Here is a 24,142-nt window from a genome sequence, read left to right as displayed (position 1 = left end):
CCCAGCAGGGCTACTACGAAACTCGAAACTCGAAGTTCGTGTCGTGCGGTCTCTCTGACACTTATACTATTTAATACGAGAGCGAGAGGGACGGTACGATACGAACTTCGAGTTTCGAGTTTCGTTGTAGCCCTGCTGCATTGCACGATGTTGTCTTCGAGGACCACCCCACCCCGTACCATGTAGGGGTGCGGCGCCCCGCCATTATCATGAGGCGCAATGAGGGGCCAAATCCCAGGACACATGGTCGAAAGGAAACTCGTGTGGTTTTTAGCGGGTGGGTATATAATATGCCTATCTACTGTGGGAGAGACCCACAGACACCCCTGCTGCCGCTGCTAACACGGGACTTGCATAAACGTATTACTAACCCCTAGTCTGTAAGAATGAATAACAAAACTATGGATTTAATCTGAAATAAGTCAATATTGTTATTATTGTTCTAAGGCACATTTCCTACACGTACAAAAAAAAAGATGTTTACCTAGTCGTCAACCAACAATCTACGTACCTATATATTTTATTATACCGAACATTCGAAAATTTTACCCAAACTTCTGATAGTTCAGTTCACACAGTTCAGTTCAGTTTTTTTTTAAATAGTTATTTGACTAGGTACCTACTTGGTTGATCGTTTCTTTGTGTTTGTGTTTACAAAGAAATTATCAACCGCGAAATACCTGATGTCTTTTTATTTGATATAAGTATATTAATAGAACGGGTAAGGGCGGGCCCTGGGCCACACTGCACTCTATCAAGTGTATTGATGAAGTCCTACACCGAGACAATGGTTATGGTGGTTGCATGTGGTAGGACCTTGTGCAAGGTCCGCCCGGATTGCTACCACCATCTTGCTCGCTAATCCTGCCGTGAAATAGCAGTGTTTGCATTGTTGTGTTTCGGCGTGGGGAGTAAAACAGCCGGTGAAATTACTGGCACTTGAGGTATCCCATCTTAGGCCTCTAGGTTGGCAACGCATCTACAATCCCCCTGGTGTTGCAGCTGTCTATGGGCGGTGGCTCTTACTATCAGGTGACCCACTTGCTCGTTTGCCATTATAAGTCGAATAAAAAAAAATGGATTCACGAGGATAAGCCCGCTCTTTCTTAGTTACCTACCCATTACAAATGTCAGGAGAAAACATTTGCTACTAGATTTCTAGCTTTAGAACTAAAAATAAAAGTTGCAAGTGTAAAGGGCCTACGCTAGCTGACGTGGTTTGCACGGGGCGGGTGGACGCTTATTGAAAAATAGTACTTATGGGCATCGCAAACTGCACGTCACTTAGACCAAACATGACAGGCTGTTCTCTCTTTTCAGCTACATAAAGCAGGGCGGTGGGCTCACAGAAGCGCTAGTCCGGGGTTCGGGCCACCTCGTACCCAGGGACACGCCGGAACGAGCCTTGGAACTCATCGTCTCTTTCATCAGCAACCGGAATGTTACCAGATCGAACACGAACAGGCCCGAGTTCACCCCAATGATCAAAGAACAACTTTCTTTATTGAAAACGGAACCAGTCACTGGCAAGGGGTTGTTAACTGCCAGTATTGCGATGAATGTTATTTTAGCGATTATTTTACTCTTAGCTTTAGCTTATTATTTGAGGTGGAGGGCCCAGAGGGATGATTATGGTCACAATAGAGTGTTTTATACGCCGCTGGCTACAGCATAATTTTAACTGTATCTTAGGATAATAAGGGGCTGTTTCACCATCCATTGATTAGTGTTAACTGACGGTTAAATGTGATGCCGTCCCGTCTATTCGAACAAAACAAATAGAGACGGCATCACATTTAACCGTCAGTTAACACTAATCAATGGATGGTGAAACAGCTCCTAAGACTAGGCTGTGTTTTTTTACATTGTTTATATGGAGCAGGAGCACGAACGACAAATTATGTTGGTAAAAAAGGTTTTTGAGCATCTTAACGGAGTTTTAAAATAAAAATTAGTACGAAATCTCATGTATAGTCTGTCAAAAAAGAGTAGAAATTAAAAAATGGCAATACTGTAGTGTCATTCCATTCAAACCCTGTCAAACCATAAAGGGAGGACACTACAGTGTTGCCACTTTTTAATTTCTACGCTTTTTTGACAGACTATAATGTGCAACCGGCCTGAAGCCTAATTAACTAAGTAACTCAAATCATGGTACTAAATAGTATCTACCATAACATTGCATCGCTGGATCGGTCACTTTATAAATGATTAACTCATTTGTTACTGTAATAATCTTTTCATCACATTTTTGTTCGTAAACAGTGTCGTAACATGCAGGCTAACTTGGTTGCAAGCGCCTGAATAAAAGCCCAGGTTTTTTTTTGCGTATAACGCCCGATGCACCTCGGGCGCGCTGTTGCACGGTGAGGGGGGCGGCGGCGGGGTTCTGATAGCCTCTCGTTCGTAATTCCTTATTCACCGCCCTTAAGACGCGATTTACTATAGTTTCATACCGGATGTGGCCTGTAATACGAGCAAAAATTTAAATATAGATCGTCCTCGTCAAACTAAACAACATTAGTTCAGCGACTTTTAAAAATAATGGAGTTTTTCAATTTTCCTTTTTTCATACAAATGAAATACTGCTATCAATGTACGCTATCCTAGAGTCCAACTGACGTCGCCTGTCACGCTACAAACATCAAGCATTTTGCTTTACATTGCTTCATCGAATAAACTTAAAAGTGTAATAAAAATTAAAAAACTAATTACTTTTAAAAGTCGCTGAACTAATGTTGATCAGTTTGAGAAGAATGATCGATGTTTAAATTATTTTCTTATATTACAAGCCACACCCGGTATAATTAAATAAGTTAATTACTTAATAAATTTGGCTTCTGGCATGGAAAAAAATCGTGGTTTTTTAAGGTATATTGTGTCAGTTGCGCAATAGTACATTGTGTCTTAAGGGCGGTAAATAAGGAATTACGAACGAGAGTCTATTAGAAGCCCGAAGTCGAAGACTGAGGGCTTTAATGAGTCGATGTTCGTAATTCGCCCTGTGACTGTGTACGCGCAATGACTCATTTACCGACCACGGGTTTCATGACAAGCACATTAAGGTCGAGGGTTTTATTTGGGGGGTTGCAACTAAGGGAGCCTGCATGTTACGACACTGTTTACGAGCAAGTGTGATGAAAAAATAGTTAACAACTACCTATACATATAAGTACAGTTACAAATCTTATAGCATACATATTTTTTTATTGACAGAAGGAGAGCAAATAATACTTATCTTAAGGTGAACAAAACTGTGATGACATATTATTTGGTTAAGAACCTGAATACCTCAAATAATTACAATAATGACCTAAAATATATCCGATATCCCGCGTCAAATATAATATTAGGGCGTCTATACTTATGATGAAAGATAAATAAATAAATACTTATGAATTTAAATTCTTAAATATTTTGAACATGAAACTACCGTGAGACTCACTCATATTAAATATAATGACCCGGATAACACACGTCTTGAGTCGCGTTGCTCCGAAGACGAAGGGCTACGGATTAGCCCGAAACATGTCAAGCTAAACTCGATTTAAGACGTGAGTTATCCGGGTCATTATATTCTTAAATATTTTTCTTAAAATTTATAATATTTTAATGTAACGCGGTTATAGCTTAAATCTAAAAACGGTTAAATCTCAATTTTATAGGATAGCACAGAGGCCGTATTGCCTAACGTTACTGACGTTCGCGATCGCAATCAAATGACAGATTTCCATACAAAAACTGTCACTTTATTGCGATCGCGAACGACAGAAACGTTAGACAATATTGCCTCTGGTCTATCTATTGAGCATTACATTTGAGTACTTACCTAGTGTTGTGTTTGCAAATAGTTTATGTAATAATGATAATAATCATGTACAAGTGTCCGGGCTCAAAGCCCCTAGTACAATAAGTAGATTTAAGGCCTGTTTCACAAACTTTCTCGTAAGAGCGTGATACCGTATTTTGTTATTTGTACGAGTATACATTATCTATGTTTCCGTCCCTAACGTTTTGTAGGAATCAATCAATCTGAGACGGCATCATAGATATCCGACACTTAAGATATTGGGAACTTAACGAAGAGTGGTGCAACGGTCCATTACAAAGGTACTCGTAATATTGCATTTTTTTACAATTTTTATTTCTTTATTTAGATTTTTTTAGATGCTTATTCTGTATTGTGTTGTAATATTATAATTTATAATCCTGTGTTTTTTTGTATAGATTTTGACGATCCTTTTGTGATTTTTTTATAATTAGGTAAATGTTTATATGTTTATAATGTATTTTACAGTAGGTAATAAATAAATCTACTTATCTATCTATGTAGGTTCCCATTTAATAACCAGTAATTGTTCTCAAATAGCCACACAAATTTCAAACTTACTAGATTAACTGTATCCATCCCAGCCTATATACGTCCCACTGCTGGGCAGAGGCCTCCTCTCAGAACAAGAGGGCTAACTGTAACTGTAACTGTGGGGGAGATTAACTGTATGTAGGTACTTAATTACAAACTCAAAATGTACCTAATATGAAATAATAACGATCTTAATAAAATGTATCCAACTTTCGGCTTGTTATTTTCCTCGTAGAAGCCAAACTGCTGGACAGAGGTAATGTAATAAATAGTAAGTTAAAGACTGACAGGCGAGCCAACGGAATCCGAGGTTCGTTTTAATATTTATTGAACGGAAGCGTATTCTTGAATGAAGTCGTCAAGCATGAATTTAGCGACTCGAGGACTCTCCTTTGGCACCATGTGCCCCGCGTTGCGAATCAGGACTTCCGTGAAGTTTCCACCTGTTTTTTTGTACCTGATAACAAAACATTTTCGCTTGAACTACGAGTATTTAATTAATGATGGTGCTTTTAAATAACAATGGTGGGTAAGAGAGCTATCTAAAATCTAAAGGCGTATTTTAGGTAGGTTTATTTTATGACGTTGTTAGCGACGTTGTTTATGACGTTAGCTTGCTCTACCTATTCTATGATGATCCGTAGTTCAAACTGTGTCTAACTATAAGTAAAGTAGTGAGTTGTTCAGTGGTGGCAGGTGGTTACTTTTTGTTTTAGTTTGGTTGTGGCTGGTATTCTACCGAACACGGACAGTTCTACCGTACTCGACCTGAAGTCGACTGGCAGTGTCTTATCCAACTCCTTCCGACATTGGACGGAATCATCACATTGTTCGTTGGGCCATTATAATCCCAAAAATTGAAATTCTATGATGATGACGTATACCTAGTGCTATCCACGAAGACGCGTGATTTTGTTAAAATAAGCCATTAATGACATTGTAATAAGAACCACGGCACGCGTCATCGTGTATGACTCTACATATACCTAACGTAGCGTGACTGATTCAGTGCAGGGATTGGAATGAATTCGACAGAAATGGAATGAAGTCAGAGTGAGTGCTTGGTGGGCGGGGTAGCCACTGCATAAGCTCACCACTGTCAACTCCATGGTCACCTTGATAATTTTATTAAGTACTACTTACCGATTCACTCTCATGTCTCTTAAAATAAAATAAAAAAACACACCCAACCACAGGTCCGTCCTCTGTCAATCGCAGTAGAATTTTTGGCGACTTTTGATATTGCTCTCTGCCCGACCACTGCAATGAAGAATATAAGTGCTTCGACCCCCAATACGGCAGTAACAAGTCTAATTGGCCACTGCAATCATAAAGACACATTTAAAATACAAAATCCAGTTTAAAGACCAAAAACCATATTGATAGATTACGTTTCTATTAAAATCTATGTTCTACTAGCATCGCCCCCCCCCCGGTGCAGACCATCCTATCTCGTGTAAATTTCGCAATTCCGTCCTCATTCCTTGTTTTCAGCATGCTCAGTATCGAATCAACCTTGTCGGGCCCCTACGCAACGCAGTGCAATTCTTGGGGCCTCGTTTACTTGTTTGAAGATCACCAGCTCTCAGATCAGCTCAGCTCAATTGATAGTATTCGAGATAAAGGCAAGGATACTACCTGCCTACATATATATGTTGAATTAAAATTTCACTCTATAAAATATTTTTAATTTCTTATGTCAAGGTACCATCAGCCAAATATGTGGTCTACCACCCTAAAGCTGATAATCGTTTGCATATCATAAAACAATAATGCCAATAGACGTGTCTGTCAACTTGAAAGTTCAACTTTAGCGACATATTCATTTGATAGGAGAGTTTTTAAAAATTGATAGACCACTTATTTGGCTGATGGTACATACTTAGTTGCCTAATTCGGCTTAATGCCATACACAGGGTCTCTGAAAATGTCAACTACCTCGGTTGGGCTGAACGTTCATGAAATTATGACTTTGTAACTAAATTCCCTGGGGCAAAAAATAAACTAGGGCCCAACTAAACTATTTAAAATGTTTTGTTCCGTGTTCTGAATATTCCGAATGTGGGACAAATTTTCACTAGTTCAATTTATAGGTTGTAAGTCAGAGTCCGAGGGGCCCCGGGGCAATGCCCCGTCTAACCCTCCTGTAGCCACTGGTCATCACATACCTTTTTTTGTGTTTGTTAGTCAGAACTGCATCATGTCTGAAGATATTTCATTTTTTTTTTGGTTGGAATGGGAATACTTTTCATTTATTTAGTCTCTTTGTCACCAAGTTACGATCTGATGAGTGAATCCTAGGGAAATCGAGGGAAATCTTAAAATATATGTATGGTGATTTGAGTTATTTACTTAGTAACTTATTTTTCGAAATCATCATTCGATGAAGTGGAATTAATGAGGGACGCAGTTGGCCAGTGACATACAATAACAAGTATTTCACGGGTAGATCGATTACTTTATACAGTTGATAAGCAATTTATGATCGTCAGAATGCATATTATTATAATAAAGTGGAACAGATATAGCACTAACAGATACATCAGAAAAGCAATCTTTTGTCTGACCAGAAGTTAAAAATATTGTACTGTAGTTACACTTAAAAGGCAGAAAATAAAATTTTATAACAAAAAATTTAACGGACTACAAAAAAACCTATATTTTTTTTCTTGCTTGATGTCAGTGAGTAAGTACGAGTACGAGCCAAAAGGAGCGGACGGACCTATAGTCGTCTACCTTACCTAGATACTATCATTGGGCCTGGCTCGTCGAGACACCGACTTAAAATTGATTTGTGTATTTACTGGGCTCAATAAATGTAATAATTGAAAAAAAAAACTCATTGTTGAAAAGCGCCGATCGTGCACCATCTCTGTCATAAACGAATTCTGACCTGTAACTTAAAACCCCATAATCCTCGAGCAGTTCTTCCACCCAAGACTTGGTAGAATTCATAAAATCCGGCAGCATCTTCTCATACACTAGTTGGTTGTCGACATCAAACGATACGTTGCTAACGTGGAGAGCCTTCCGAATGTCAGCCCTCTCAAGGAAGTCACGGAAACCATATCCTGAGGTTGTTGGATTTTTGTTCATGTTCATGATGTCAACAGAGCTATGGTGCTTTATGTATTCTATTGATTCGTTGAATTTCTGAAAGAGTAAATCAATTTTAACTGAAACAATTACTTTGCTCACCTGTGACCAATTATCCAGTCGTTGTACCTATATATTTTCTTGAATTTTTTAAATTATTTATTCATATTAGCACATACATAACAATATACATAATAATAATTACCTACAGTACGTCAAACTGTGAAACAGTTTTTTGGCGTCGTGTCGTGCTCTGACAATAAAATTCCTGCCCTTGGGGGCCAAAAAAATTGGCGGTTTGATGATGGTATTAAATTGAATTCGCTAATGTATTTATTTTTGAAATTTCTTAAGGATAAGCAAGATATGACGGCAGCACACACGTAAACAGCTTTATATGATTCACTCACTTCAGTTTGTAGCATGGCTAGACATTACATTTACTTAGTCCTGAAGAATTTTGCAAATCTCTAAGCATGACCTTGTAACGGGGCGCGTGTTGGTACTGCCATTTCGCACAATTTTTTCCCCAATTGTTTCATTTGAGAAATGTTTCATTTCCTAAGTATTAAATTTCTTATTATGGTTTTATAGATCACAATAGGTTAGGTTAGTTTTATGAAACTTCCGATAATAATATGGTTTCGGGGAAATTTTATATTTGGGAAACTCCGTTGGGAAATGAAACATTTGCGAAAAATATTTTGCACAAAAGGCAGAGAACCAGCGGGGCGCCCGTAAGAAGTTAACCGGTCACCGGTTTCCCTATATGTATTTTGTATTGCATGATATGTCCACTCCCTACAATGGGGTATAGTCATTTAGATTTATTTAACCCTAGCAACTAACTTGAGCAGCATCGACCATCCTCCCAGCCTTGACGTATTTAGCAGCTTCGCTCTGAATAGCACCGACAGCCTCGCTCTGTTCGTCAGTGAGTACCCCGAGGACCCGAACCAGCTCGCTGTGGTGTAACATGCTCAGGGGGTCAACGAGACCATTGCCTATCATTAAGCCCTGGAAAAGATGAAAACTTGCTAATGGTAGCGCAATGCAATTAAGTATTTCTGAAGCTTGATTTTATCAAAAAATCACTACGAGTGGCATTAAAGAAGTTAAGAATACTTAGGCGATACTTAGGTGTAGCTAACTGCTAAAAACTACATCAGCTGCTTCTGTAGGTATACACCTGTAAGATTACTCTAGGTATGGCTGTCCCATAACGTTAGTAAGTATTACAGAAGACTGCAACACGCATAAGCTTACTATCGTAATGAGCATTTTCATTGAACCTTAACGCCTGATTCAACATTAGTTCGGCGTTTTCCCTACTTTAGTCGGATACTGAATGAATACGCATGCGGCTAGCGGCTAGATCTACGAACGTAGCTAGATTCTAGCCAATACTACCTTCAGGTTGATGTCGTGATGACAGCAGTGTCTTTGTTTCTGTATCTGGTGCCCCAGCGCAGGTACGTATTTTCCGGCGTACGACTCGCCAGCGATGAAAAGCGGGCGCGATTTCAGCTCTGGAAATACTTTCAGGAACTGATTCAGGAATTCCAGCAGTTGCTCGCCGACCTAACGCAGGTAAAAAAATCTCCATCAGTGGTCTACTAAGCGCCGTTTGCTTGCAAATTTCTTTTGTGTTCTATGAAAAAATAAATAATTAAACCTGGCTTGAGGATGATAGTTCCGTACTTACATTTTGGTATTACATACGTATCTACTTAAACTGACTCAACATAAAGTTAAATCAGAGTTATTGCATAGTTACTTGTCTTAATTATTCGGGATTATAGCAGATAACAGATAACATATCATGCTGCGAGAGTTTAAATTTTTAAATACAATATCCGTTTTCTTAAAAAATCCATACTAATATTATAAATGCGGAAGTGTGTGTGTTCGTGTGTATGTTTGTCCGTGTTTCACGTCAAAACGGAGCAACGGATCGACGTGATTTTTGTCATAGAGATAGTTTATGGGCTAGAGAGTGACATAGGCTACTTTTTATCCCGGAAAAATGCACAGTTCCCGAGGGAACAGCGCGCGATAACCGAATTCCAAGCGGGCGTAGCCGCGGGTAAAAGCTAGTAAAGATTAGACGTATTAAAGTTCTTTGCTCACTTGTTCTTCGTTGGTCGTGTATCCATGATCGTCGCCAGTGAAGCTGAACCCAGTGCCCACTGGGTTGTCGATGTACAGCACGGAGTAGTCTTCCGTCCACGTCAGATTTCGGAGACTCACTGGTGTGAGTGAGACAAAATTTTAAAACCCCCTTCCTAATGGACCAGATACTATGCGCGATTACACGCCACTACCAAGTACAGACTCAAACCTATTTTTTAAATTTATTGAGATAAGTACAACAAAACAAAAATACATAACTAAGAGGTACATTACCTATATATGGGGTATCTCATTAAATTTGAACAATGGGGATCCATTACTGGGATTTTTTGAGCTGATCATGAGTTTGAATGGGTCTCCGCTCTTGAAGTTTAAGTTACTTAATAGAGTTTTGCTAGACTATTTTTTCCGTTTTATATTTAGTTCAATCAGTTTATTTTTATATTTTATTACTTACCTACATTTTAAACATTAACTGACGACACAATGATACACTCTTCAATAAAATGAAGTCTAAATTAAATCTAAGATACGTCAGATTTATGATACAAGAATTGTACATAGGTAGGTTAGTTACTTAACTTACAGCCTGAGAGCCAACTGAAGATTAACGGTCTCGTGATTTTTTTTGAAATTGCAAAATTATCAAACCCTTTGTTTTCGCTTATTACGAAAGGGCCATGTAAGTTAAATACTCCAAGTAGAGAGGAGATTCCAGGGCCGCCTTGCAGCCAAATGATCCAAGGCGTTTCGGTCGCATTTTTCGCACGCGCCGGGAAGAACCAAAAGAAGATATTGGAATCATAAGCATCATTGACCGTTACGAAGGCAGAGTAACTCTCAATTCCTAGGAATTCTTCATGCGTGACTTTAGATAGTTCTCTAGCTATTTCTACACTTCCGTTGTTAATGAATGGCGTTAAAATAAGGCAATCTTCGCAAACGCTACTGGATCTTTGATTAACTGGTCCCTCTTGAGATGTATCAGTGATTGCGAACCTGCAAATAAAAAAATGAGAATGAAAAATGTTTAATATGTACCTAACAAATACGAAATACAATAAGCAGTGCCCGGCGGACCCCAAACTAGGCCCCAATCTTGGGACCCGGCGAGTCGGTCAGTTTATTTCAATTCTCAAAAGTACAATTATAGTAAGTTATAAATTTGCAGTGTTTTTGCAAATAATGCTAGAAATTCTTCGTGTGTAGGTACAAGTTAACGACTAATTACGTAATTACGGATCCTACATTGTCACGGAACAAATAATAGTAGATAATTGCCGCTTTTTGTGTATAGTTGTCCGTGCTTTACCATTTTTCATGACAGCTCATAAGTACCTACTTAAGACAAGAAAATTACAAGGTGTTAATTAAATAACTGAAAACATCAGGCACCCTTTTTTTTCATTTTAAGTTAGTTGATTGCATTTATTTTCGAATACCTTCATTATTTCCAAAAATATTCATGTGTTTTTCTTAGTCAGTAATTCTACTTGATTTCTAACTCTACACAAATAATTTGTTCCTTTGGTATGCCGCTGTAACGGATCCAGCCCCCCCCCCCCATGGTAATGTCGTACCAAAGATTTTCCTAATTAGAGTCCAATTTTCTTCTACTTTCTTCTTTCTTTTCATACCTACGGCGTACCAAAGGCAAGACCATAGGTTGTGTCAGTTGCAATTCGACGTTTTTAGAAGAAAATCAAACTGACAGTAAAACGGCCCACATTAAATTATCTAAATAGTAAGCAACATCACTAAAACATTTAATGAGTGCATGTTGCATGCGTAAATTTTAGACTGGGCACAACAAAAAAGGGATTTAAAAACGCAAACCTCGATTCTGAGCAAACTACTTTCTGGTTTTTGGTTATTTAAGTAATTAACACCTTGTATAAGGCTGATTACCACATTGACTTATAATTGAAAATGAACAGCCTTCGATATTTTCATACTAGGTAATATAAATGCGAAAGTTTGTAAGTCTGTTTGTTTGCTTGTTACCCCGCTGAACCGATTTAAGTAGATGAAATCCGTTATTCAGATAGTTCAAGTCCCGTGGAAGGATATAGGATAGTTTTATCTCGGAGAATTGCATCGGTCCCGCGGGATCAATGAATTCTACGCGGGCGGAGTCGCAGACAACAACTAGTGTTCCATACTACTATGGCTTGAACCATAGGGTGAGTAAGGACATTAAATAAATTAAATTGAAATAATTTTTGTTGAAATTTCAATCAATTTAAGTTTAAGTTTATATATTTCGGGAAATTGAAAAGTTCCTAGGACCTGCAAATATATCTACTTATCACAACCTTTACATTGTTAATTTATGTAATTGGGAATTCCCGCATAGTTTTTGTACCTAATCAATTAATTCATAGCAGAACAATTTCGATAGCACTTTTTATTTAAATTTACATATTGTATACATCAAAATACTTTAATTGGCAATTTATGTTTTTTATTTATAATTGAAAAGTAATGAACGAGTTCATGATAGAAATGTGCGATAGCACTAACGAAATTGAATATACAGGGTGTTAGAGAATTCCTGTATGTACTGCACTTGTATCTTACCCATAGTAGGGCTACTGATTTGATTTCTATATACTTAATACGATAAAAATGGGAAAACATTGAAATTCGAAAAAAATAAGTTTTGAATGGAATTGAGTCACAAGAAAACTTTATCGCCATACAATATAAAAAAAAATGTATTTCAATCTTTTCCACTTGTATCATATTATTATTAGTAATCAGAAGCCCTAATATGGGTTACAGTTTTTAGGGTTCCGGAGCCAAAATGGCAAAAACGGAACCCTTATAGTTTTGCCATGTCTGTCTGTCCGTCCGCGGCTTTGCTCAGGTACTATCAATGCTAGAAAGCTGTAATTTGGCACGGATACAATATTATGTAAACTATGTCGAGAAATGGTACAATAAAAATTTTTTTTAGGGTACCTCCCATAGACTTAAAGTGGGGGTATTTATTTTCTCATCCAACCCTATAGTGTGGGGTATCGTTGGATAATAGGTCTTTTAAAATCATTTGGGGGTTGCCTCAGCAATTTAGTGATTTTCGATTTAGTGATTTGATTAAAGTGCAAATATTCATTAAAATCGAGCGCCCCCCCCCCTCAAAAATCAAAACAGGTGGGTGGAATTTTTTTAAAAATTCAGGTTGGTAGTAAGTATATTACAAGAAAAACTATAACGGTTAAGTTTGCTTGAGAATTATTAGTAGTTTAAGAGTAAATAGCAGCCTAATGTATAAAATATACCTAAACTTGGAAGATTCTGTATAAAAAACGAAATCCTTATAAAAATATTACTATTTTTTTTTGTAATGGCTACGGAACCCTATTTTGGCCGTGTCCGACACGCTCTTGGCCGTTTTTTTTGTTATTACCGTATTCACTAGGGCCCATTTCAATCAAACATTTATTTTGAAACAAAACATTGAAGTTTTTATTTCTTAAAACTTGCTAACAACTTACCATGTACATAAGGACAATGTTTGCCACAACAGAGAGGTCTTTTTCATAGCGAGAATTTATTGGTAACAAAAAAATATAAAGTTGTTTTATCTTATATCGTGAACAGAAATTCGGTTTTTTTTTGCTAGGCGTAGTACCGACTTCTGTGATACCACTAAGGAGTATAAAGTTTATTAAAGTTACGGATTTTTATGATGTCGAAGCGTAACGCGATTGTTTTGACCACGGTTTTAACTTTTTCTGCAAATACCATGGACGTATTAAGATAAAGAGCTCATATTATATTTTCATCCGACAGCGACTAAGCCAAAAGAGTTATGGTTTTAACAGCATGTATAGGGTATACAACATATGTAAGAATCCACCTGCGAAGGAATTCTATGGTGTGTGTGAAGTTGCTAAACTATATTGGACCTGCGTGGACAGAACAGTCCTAGCTCCTAGCTCTCCTCGTTGCATGGGTAATGGGACAAGTTCTATTTTAAATCGAACGTCGGACTAGATTTGTTTTTTACAATGTATAGCATACAAATGTCATATTGCATTTAATTTACGCAAAGGGCCTAGTCAGGATTCTGTAAAGGGGGAAGATGGGGGAAACCAATAAAATACCTAAGGTACCTGCTGCATGAGGTGAAGTTTGTGAATATTCCTGCTAATCACCTCCATATTCTGGAGGAGGGGGAGCACTACACCCCCCCCGCGCTTGTATCTCGTTGCGCCCTTGCATTTACGTAGCAGACCTGACCCAATGAAACAAGAGTATTCAAATTACATTTGTCGTTTTTGAAATATACCTTAAGTTAGGTACTCCAAAATAGTCCCTGACGCAAACATTTTGTCGTTTTACTACATAAAAATACTTAATTTATCACCAGCAACACATCCCGGCCGTTTAACGACCGTGGGAATATAAAGTGCTCTTCATTGTGTCATTATTAACGTAATACCTAAGATTTTTTACGACGCGAGAGCTCAGCGTTACATTGATTTTCTATAAGCGGGTGAGCTCTGGTCGTTTCGTGCACGGGAAGAATACGTAATGAGTGATCTGGTTCACGTCTCGTATGCCATCGATGTTTTACTACGAGCATCCTAAATATAGAGCAAATCACACCGTCCGTGCAAGAATCTATCGCGAATGTCGGACCGTGGGAGCGGGCTTATGCTAAACAGGTCATTGGTACCCCGCGCGCGTACCTGTTCATCGGCTTTATACAGCCTGATCCACAAACCCACAATTATTATTATTGCAAGGTCCGCCCGGTTTGCTACCACCATCTTGCTCACTAATCCTGCCGTGACGCAGCAGTGCATGCGTTTCGGCTTGCAGAGTAAGACAGCCGGTGAAATTACTGGCACTTGAGGTATCCCATTTAGACCTCTAGGTTGGCAACACATCTGCAATCCCCCTAGTGTTGTAGGTGTCTATGGGCGGTGGTTATCTCTTACCATCAGGAGACTCACTTGCTCGTTTGCCATCCAGTCGAATAAAATAAAAAATATATTATTTAATCGGATTCATGAAAAATACTTAGTCTGGAGTAGGAACTTTGTTTATTTACCCTAGCCGTCCTTTAATGGCTATCCTACCTTATCCTGTCCTATCTTATCCTATTCCATCCTTTTCTATCCTCATATAAAAGCACCTTATATTAAATTAAATCCAAGTGCTTAAACAAAAGCTTGGCGTCTTTGGCCCTTAAGGCGACTCAACTAAAAAAACTATCCTATCCTACTAATAGGTATTATAAATAAGAAAGTTTGCTTCGTCTGCAACCAATAGATGGCGTTGTCCGAGAGCGTTGTGCTTTAAAAATGCTACCGTGACCGGTTTTCAGGCTAACATTTTCAACATTTTCTCTAAAACGTACTGCATAGACTAATTAGACTATTAATAATACCACTTGGTTACTAATTTCACTCATGAACTCAACGTCCTGTTAAATAATTTGAGAAGCAATACTCGCGAATTAAAACTTCAACTATATTAAAAATATTTTTAAAACACGTAAACAGTATTTGAGATCACCCTGTGTGCAGGATCGAGATAATAATCCAAGTTCAAGGCGCACCGCAGGAGCTGCCGGGTACAAGATTCCTGCCGCTAGGAGCGAGCCCCCATTCCACTGTCGCGGATCAGGGGAGACGCATCAGAGCCTCCCAACATCCAACCACTTGAGACAACACTAACCATCCAGAAGTCTTAGAGCCAGAGAAAAATACTGGCCATTCAAAAGTCAGAATTAAAGAGAAAAACTGGCCATTCAAAAATCTTAGAACTAGAGAGAAGTACTGACTATAAAGTAGTCACAACATTCTGGCTGCTGAAGAATTTAGCAATAGAATAAAATACTGGCCAGTAAGAATCCTTGAAAAATGAGTTTAGTACTGTGGACGTGTTTGCTGGCGTAAGTTTTTTTTATTTAGCACTTATAAATGTAGATTTTTAACCACCAATGTACAAACAAACTGTTATCTTGAAAAATTCTTCACTAAAATATTTAATTTATTATTCGAAAAATAGTAAGTCAACAGAGTCTTGTCAAGTGATAGAAGAGATAGAAATACTTACGCAATTTTTTTCCATTCCTGTCCCAACAATAGGGAATTTAAGCTACCTACTAGAGAACAATTTTGCTTGTGTATCGTAACATGTTTCTAATTATTTTACTAAAATTTTACTCCTTTAAGCAATATTTCTGATTTTACTCATACAATACCAGTTAGTCTATCTAGTTAGCGTTGTGCATTGTGCAACCCTAATATTTAATGATTTGCCTAACTACGCCCGATATGATTGGTTATGCAGAGCAGTAAAATAACAGGTGAAGGAAATCGTTAACGTGATTTTTCATCTTATTGTGTTTGTACACAATATGACTTTTTAGGGTTCCGTACATCAGAGCGAACAAACGGAACTCTTACCTATAGATTTTATTATTCGAACACGACTATCATACCTCTACATCCAGGTGCACGCATCAAGTACTATGCTCGGATCGGTTTTCTCTGCCGGAGCTGCCGCCCGGCGAAGCTCCGGATCCGATCCTCAAGTTCATGGAAGACTTGTACAAAACCGGCCGCGCCAAATCCGGCCATGATGCCGGGGAGCCGCTGCTACTCACGCCATTCATCGAGCAAAACAAGCTGGAAGAAGCCAGGGAGGCAGCGAAGGTTGATTCTGACTACTTACTGCCCGACATGGACAGCTACGCTGGGTATTTGACGGTGAGTTCGATATATTAACTAGCCATTTCCCGCGGCTCTGCTCGCGTAAGTCATTTAAATTTCCAAAACTACTTCAGTATTTATTTACGTTGACATGAAGAGCACCAAAATATTAGATCCCGTGGGAATATCGGAAAAAGTACCCATTGTGTTATTCCAGGCGTCCAATTTGTCACTTACCTCTTCACGCTTAAACCATAGAACGATTTAGATGAAGCTTGGTATTAAATTACGATAGTTTGAGAATCTAGGAAGGACATTTGCTATCCCCGAAAATATTATAGTTCGCGCGAGATCATCATCATCATCATCCCATTGAATTGCATCGCAGGTTTGTGCAGGTTTCCTCACGATGTTTTCCTTCACCGCAAAGCTCGTGGTAAATTTCAAATGTAATTACGCACATGAATAGCGCGCGCGCGGGATAGCAATAAATAAATTCCTGGAAAGGAAGCTTACTTTACATGCTTATTAAAACTGTCTTACACCCTCTTAGGTCAACAAAGAATACAACGCGAACCTCTGGTTCTGGTACTTCCCAGTCTCGGACCGAAAGGTAGAGGAAACCCCCTGGATCATCTGGCTGCAGGGAGGCCCGGGGGTCTCGTCGCTCTACGGGCTGTTCACCGAGATTGGACCGCTCGTGGTCAATGACGATAATCATTTGGAAGGTAAAGGCCCTTAGCTTAGCGGCTACTCATTAATAAGTACATAAGACGTTTTCAGGGTGGAGGTCAGGATAATTCTTATTTTTTCTTATATGGATTGCGGCGGGTCCAGATTGTTCTTACGTAGGATAAAAGAGAAAAAAACATTATTTTTGCTTACTTTTGCGATTCCGCTGTAATTTTTGTATGTATGCTAAACTTACATAAGGTTCGTTCAGGTCTTTTAATTTCTAAAGTAAGTAGGAGAGGGGTTTAAAAGCGGTTGAAATTTTCTAACGCAGTAAACAAACAACAAAAGTAAAACGGCCTTTAATTTTAAAATTTTATTTAACAACTTTGTTGTTGTAGTTAACATAATATAGTCATGCAAAATAACAGCTTCATAGCATTAACAGTATCTAAGCTAAACCACAGACGGATGGACGGACCCCTAAAAAATAAAACATTAATGCATCTTAATCGATCGAATCAGGCATTACATCACGTCTGTGCTACACGTGTGCTTCAAGGGAATGTAGCAAAGTTATTATTATATCGTTACACTAGATTTTGCCCGCGGCTCCGCCCGCGTGGTATTCGGTTATCGCGCGCTGTTCCCTCGGGAACTGCGCATTTTTCCGAGATAAAAAGTAGCCTATGTCACTCTCGGGCCCATAAAATATCTCTATGCCAAAAATCACGTCGATCTGTCGCTCCGTTACGGCGTGAAAGACGGACAAACACACAAACATACAAACACACTTTCACATTTATAATTTTAGTATGGATTATGTTATATTATAGGTAGTTGTTATATTATTCACGTTAATGGTTGCAATAAAGCACGTTTTCTAATTTCAGAATTAAAGCATTCTTGGGGCAAGAACCACTCCCTGCTATTCATAGACAACCCGGTGGGAACTGGGTTCAGTTACACTTCCGACGACAGAGGATACGCTACGAACCAAACAACGGTACAAAATACACCCTACACACACACACACACGCGCGCAAACGTCACGCCTGTATTTCCAAATGGGGTAGGCAGAGCACACAAACGAAACGTTACCGCTATAGGAGCCACTTTTAGCAATTTTTGGTTTTAAGTTTGACAAAAACGGTGCAACGGTGGCAGGTTGCTAGCCTGTCACCTACGGTATACCTTAACATATATCCTCAGTCGCCTCTTACGACATCCACGGAAGAAATGGAGACGTGTAATTCTAACCCGACACCGACACCCTTTACATTTATAACAATAATATTTACCTGCTAGTCTAGGGAAGTAATCTAGATTCTAGATAGTAGGTCGGGTAAGTTCTAGTAGGTATGGTCAAGAAAACTGAATCACGTTCCAGGGTTGGAACCTTTGTGCTACTAAAGAAATCAAAACGAAATTGATTATGAAAAAATTCGACTGGTACATGCTTCAGTTTCTTTTCCTGTCAGCCGCCGTGCAATGATACAGAGTGCAATGATAATGATGGGTTAAAAATACACTAAACGCCTCCTAGTATGAATTATGAATGAAATTAAATTCAGGAGCATAGTTACCCAAACGCCGGGTAACATTGCTCCTAAATTAAAGTTTTAATATATATATTACAACAACATTATAACGTAGTTCAAGCAAGCCAGCGTGATAGTAGTGATGATCTACTTTACACAAATACATATATGAACATAGGTAATTAGGTACCATAGCATAGTAATTTTTAAAATAAAACAAAGATTATGAAATTTGGAGCAAAAATTGGTGCAAAGTAGCCTCGTTTTACTGTATCTAAAAACTTATGCATTCATAGCTTTTGTAGATCTATTTTCTTGTACAAACCTAAAAAAAAGTTACTGTATAGGGGTGATAGAGCCATTCCACCAAATACAGCACGGAACTTCGCCAACCCAGTTTTGATTTTGATCTCAGTTTTGGCATCACCCTAAACGGAAATGAAACCGGAACTTGAATGCTGAAACTGAATGTTCAATCGGACTCTATTAAACAATACCGTAATATCCAAATGTTCAAAGATCGGGGAGAACCTCTACACAGCCCTGCAGCAATTCCTGACGATCTTCCCGGAGCTTCGGCAGGCGCCGCTGACGATCGCGGGCGAGTCATACGCCGGGAAGCATATCCCGTCCATAGGCGTGCAGATCCTGTGGCACCGGCAGGAAGACCAGCCGATTAACCTCCAGGTGAGCACAGAGGATCTCATCATCATCCGCAAGCTTGCACTGTTGAAGAAAGACCCCCACAGATCAACCATGCCGGGGCCCCTTGACAATACGATTCTCGAGATCCACTTTCAGCCGTTGGATGTTCATAAGCTCTTTCTGATCCCCGGCGGAAAAAGAGGCGTTTGACGCCAATGCCTATTCTGTGGCCTCGAAGTTCTCATTTGGATGGACTGATTTCGATGCGCTTTTTTACGTGAAAGCGAGTTTCTTTGTGGTGGTTCTTAGCTATGTTTCATTAAAATCAGTTCAGCCGTTTTTGGGATATTGAACTTTTCCGAGTTGGTTACATTACCAAGTTTAGGTTCAATCAAATCAACAGTCAACATGCGTCCAAAAATAGCAATAATAACTGAGTATTTATATTGAGCATTGAGAATTATCAAAAAATATTCACACTATGAAGCATTTTCATTTTCTTTTCGTGCGCGCGGAGCTTCTTGATCCATTTATTTGCGTCGGAGGTTAAAAATGTAAGTTATCACATTTCGTATGCTGCCTTTATATCCAGGTCTTCACGTCCAACTAAGGTTCAGTACAGTTCACATTTATCTGGCGTGTTGTGTTGTGATGCTCTCTCTCTCTCTCTCTTTGATGCGACACAACTCAAGCCGTCGCAACACAGTGCATCAGATAAATGTGAACGCAACCATGATAAAATGTATGAAACCGATACCTACCGTTCTGATGCATCACAATACAACATGACAGATAAATGTGAATTCAGATTGCATAGTCACCAGCACCTATATTTGCCCAATAAAGCGTGCATAACGACTCTATTCCTAGGGCCGATAGAATGTGTCAGATATTTATGCACGGTTTGTGTGTCACATACTATGCTGGTGACCATACCTAGGTACATCTAGCTTGAACCAATCACCACCCGAACTCTTCACTCCCAGGGTCTAGCCATTGGCAACGGGTTCATCGACCCGCCGTCCCTGCAGCGATACAGCTACTTCGTGCGCGAGGTCGGCCTCGTGGACGACAAGGTGGCAGACTCCATGAATCACCTGGAACTGGCCGTCACCCAGTTCGTCAACAATGGAGAGATGCTGAAGGCTTATGCGGTAAGAAAAACTGATGTTGAAATTGATAATTCAAATAAGGTTTTTTGCAGATAAATCCTAAATTAATGTAATGAGTGCGATGTTAATGATAAGGATTTTTTTGATTTTTATTTAGTTATATAATTTTACCAGGACTTTTTTAGCGAACCCCGTCGTGATATATTTTTAACAGACTTCATTTGATACAATATTATACTTTCATCATTACTTAAATACATGGGTGCTAAGCCTCTCTAAGTTTGGATCTGAAGCCGAGTTTAGACTTGCAAGAAAAATCGTGCAAGTTGCATTAATTACATTGCGGCGCTCGATTGACCACTACAAACAAACTCGTTGGCTTTACGGCCTCGCCATGTAATTCAACTTGCATGATTTTTCTTGCAAGTCTAAACTCGGCTTTAGATTGCTTGCAGCTTGTCTGAAATAAGGAAACTACCCTAGCAGTCGCAATCGCTGTCTTGTGTTACAGTATTACAACTACCTCCTAACCACGTTCCTGCGAGAGTCTCACCTCGACAACCTGTACAATTATCTTCAAAGTGACATCGGTTTAAACGGACCTTACCTAGAATACCTCCAGCGGAGTGAGACGCGCCGCGCATTACACGTTGGCAACACCAACTTCACGTCAGTGGGCGTGGTTTACAGGAAGCTTGTGCCTGACTTCATGGGAAGCGCTAAGATGTGGGTTGAGGAGTTGCTGGAGAACTACAGAGTTATGCTTTACAAGTAAGTGCTGGGAGGGTAGCTCATGTGGCCACATCGAGAGAGCCAAAAGTCGAAAACACGCCAAAAGTGGCTGCCTCGCGTAGCCTAGTACTGCAAAATTTTTGGTAGAGCATAAATTATCTATTTTAGACAGCAATATTTTCATTTGTACGTCCTACTGGCATCGATCTCATCCTTTTCGCATCGTTTTTATGCCTTTTCCCGTGGGAATTTCAGAGAATCGTTAAAACAATTTTTAGTTCTTACAACTATTAACTTGCACGCTAAATTTTATGTCTCTAATAACTATAGTTACGAAGATAGAGCCACTTTTTATGCTAGTATAAGGTGCTAACAAATTAGGTACCAATATTTACTTTTAGGTACTAGTATACAGCAGATAGTACACGTTTCTAGGAGTAGAATTAAGTATAAAATATTGAAAAGTTTATCTTACTATGGGAGATAATTAGAGAATCAACATGCCAGGGATTAAAACTTCTTTGAAAGTCTTGACTGTCACGAGTAACTGCCCACTTTACTTAGAAAAATAAATGTCAAAGTCACAATACTTACTAATGTTTTCCCGCCAATCGTTGACGTTCATGATAAACGACGGATTCACTTGACAGAAAGTGATAGAATCTTGTCACTCAAATACACAGGCTGATTATGTTTGGGCGGAATGACATTTTATTTATTTTGTTCAGGAAATTTATATTTAAAGTTTATTGTTTTAATCTTATTTAACATCTCTTAAAGGATTGGTACTTATTTTTTTAGCACCTTCGTTAATATCCCGGGAGTTTTTTTTAATATGTTTGTCAAATATAGTCTCTCTACCAAGTCTCTAAATCTGAAGATTTTTAAGTTAGTGTGAAGAGTGCGCATTGCTAGCATAAAACACAGACGCACAACCGAAGCCAAATAACTTGCCATTTATCAGACATATTTCTTGGAAGTCAAGGTTCTAAGAATGTGTTCGGTTTCAGCGGTCACTTGGACATCATCGTGGCATACCATCCGTCGGTGAACACGTACAACCAGCTCGACTTCTCCGGAGCAGCGGAGTACCGCTCTGCTAAGAGGCAGCCTTGGTACCATGACGAAATGCTGGCTGGGTAAGATAAAAAAACAAAAAAAAAATAAAAAAAAATAATCACGGGGCATATAACTAAGCAAAACGTATACTATGCAGTCAACGTCATAAATAAGTGATCACTTTTGTACCTTGTCACTTTAACGTCATGTTTGAAAAGCCATACGGAACTATGTAACGACCGAAAACGACAAGTACAGAAATTATCACTTATTTATGACGTTTACTGTACTAGGCAACAGATAAACATACTTATTTAGATAAAAATACACTACTTAAATTACCACGAGCTTTATGGTGTCGGAAAACATCGTTAGGAAACCTGCACACAACTGTGAAGTAATTCAATGGTATATGTGAAGTTCCCAATCCGCACTGGGCCCGTGTGGGAGCTACGGCCCAAGCCCTCTTATTCTGAGAGGAGGGCGGTGCTCAACAGTGGGACGTAAATAGGCTGGGATGAATGGATGGATGGACCGCGTGGCCACCCCCATAGCACGGTAGGCAACGCTATCCAGGAATCGACCCAAAGCATGCCAATGGCTGCAGGCAGCTGGGTACAAAAAGTCTCGTATCCTTTTCAGGTACTTTAAACAGGCAGGTAACCTGACGGAGGTTATGATCCGCGGCGCCGGGCACATGGTCCCGGCGGACAAGCCGGCTGCCGCACTGGGGCTCATCTCGGCCTTCGCCCGCGGCCTGCCCCTCGACGCCGATACCGGCAGCCTCGTTGACGTCGGCCGGAGCGCGCTGCGCCGGCGTCAGCTGCCGGAACAGTAGACTTTTTTGACACTGAGAAATTACATCTAAAATGGTATTTGACAACTCCCGGATTTGCCATATTTATCCTGTGTATTATTAAGAAAGTACAGGTATGCCCTCATGTCGGCTCAGGTCGGCGACCAAGAAAAAAAACGCAAGATCAGCTGAACGCCCCGCGTGCAATAAGTACTTATAGCAAAAACATTTTTTTACTTCTCATGCTCGTAAAGGTCGTGTTTATGCTGACTTATTATGCTCTAGTGCATAAAATAAAATCTTCGTCTAAGACCAAGGTAATCAGGAGTCAACAGCCACAAACAAAGAAGTTTCTATATTTTTTTAATACATTTTTAATTTATATAAAACTAAAAATGAATCAAAATAAATCAATAAAACTAAAATGTATAATTATATACTAATGCATGAAAAATAAAATGTACATAGTAAGTGAACAATTGTTTCCACTGTTGCTATTTCATTTCCTCGCCATCGAAGTGAAAAGCAGAGTGTAAAACTCGAGCATTAAACCCATTTTTCCCTCGACGTATCTATCCACCCTCGCCGTACCGGCTCGGGTGGCTATATGAACGTCTTGGGTAAAATGGGTCGTTTTATGCTCTTGATGTACAATCTACTATTAAATAGAAAATATATACGTATACTGGTAGCTTAAAAATTGTTTTTCTGTTCGATATGCGTTGTCAAGCTTTAACTTATAAAATAAATAAAAAATTGTCAAATACCTTATTTTCTTGGCTAAGGGCAGACGTAAAACATGGACTACCTATAATGTGGGATCCATAGCTTGGGCGGTAAAGTAGAGACTCTAACTCAAGAGCTTTATGCTCAGATTGACTTTTGCAGTCAGTATCACTCCCAGACCAACACCGCATCAACTCAAAATAACACACCATTTTAATTTAGACCTTCCAGAAATTTGATTTAAGTCTAAATTAAAATGGTGTCTTATTTTGAGTTGATGAGGTGTTGGTCTGGGATTGTTTGCATATAATAAATAAATAAATATTACAACTGACTGGTAAGAAGACCAGCTGCCTACGAATACTCGTAAATGCTATTTGTTCGTAGCAAGCTGCCCAGACAGGCTGCTAAACAAGTGGTGCTTTTACTTGTAGTTTCGTACTACCTAGCCTCGCATGGGTGTGTGAATACAAAGCGCGAGTTATTTGACCGCTGCTCTAGGTAGATGTAACGCGTATGTTACTTCTTGAATTTAATCTACCTACCTAGTAAGAATATTTTTGTGAAATAAAATAAATGAAGTACCTACTTGA

At 39.1% G+C, this 24,142-nt stretch overlaps 2 protein-coding genes across 2 annotated transcripts; one reads left to right on the top strand and one right to left on the bottom strand.

The window, feature by feature from the left end:
* Positions 1-3,987: 3,987 nt before the first annotated feature.
* LOC141426122 (venom serine carboxypeptidase-like) lies at positions 3,988-9,715 on the bottom strand (the record flags this gene model as incomplete). Its single annotated transcript, XM_074084982.1, has 6 exons — positions 3,988-4,820; positions 5,550-5,684; positions 7,257-7,516; positions 8,309-8,476; positions 8,870-9,040; positions 9,590-9,715. Coding segments are annotated over 6 exons (993 nt in total), but the record flags the coding sequence as incomplete, so codon positions are not given.
* A 5,466-nt stretch (positions 9,716-15,181) lies between these two features.
* Positions 15,182-24,142, top strand: LOC141426851 (venom serine carboxypeptidase-like). Its single transcript, XM_074086063.1, has 9 exons — positions 15,182-15,503; positions 16,068-16,323; positions 16,820-16,994; positions 17,832-17,944; positions 18,999-19,166; positions 20,111-20,278; positions 20,748-21,007; positions 21,979-22,107; positions 22,670-24,142. Exons 1-9 carry the CDS (start codon positions 15,472-15,474, stop codon positions 22,863-22,865), a joined length of 1,497 nt encoding a protein of 498 aa, XP_073942164.1. The 5' UTR covers positions 15,182-15,471; the 3' UTR covers positions 22,866-24,142.

Source organism: Choristoneura fumiferana, chromosome 3 (genome assembly GCF_025370935.1).
Source record: "Choristoneura fumiferana chromosome 3, NRCan_CFum_1, whole genome shotgun sequence".
Lineage (NCBI taxonomy): Eukaryota > Metazoa > Arthropoda > Insecta > Lepidoptera > Tortricidae > Choristoneura > Choristoneura fumiferana.
Note: the sequence above shows the minus strand (reverse complement) of the source record. Positions and strands in the feature narration are given on the sequence as shown.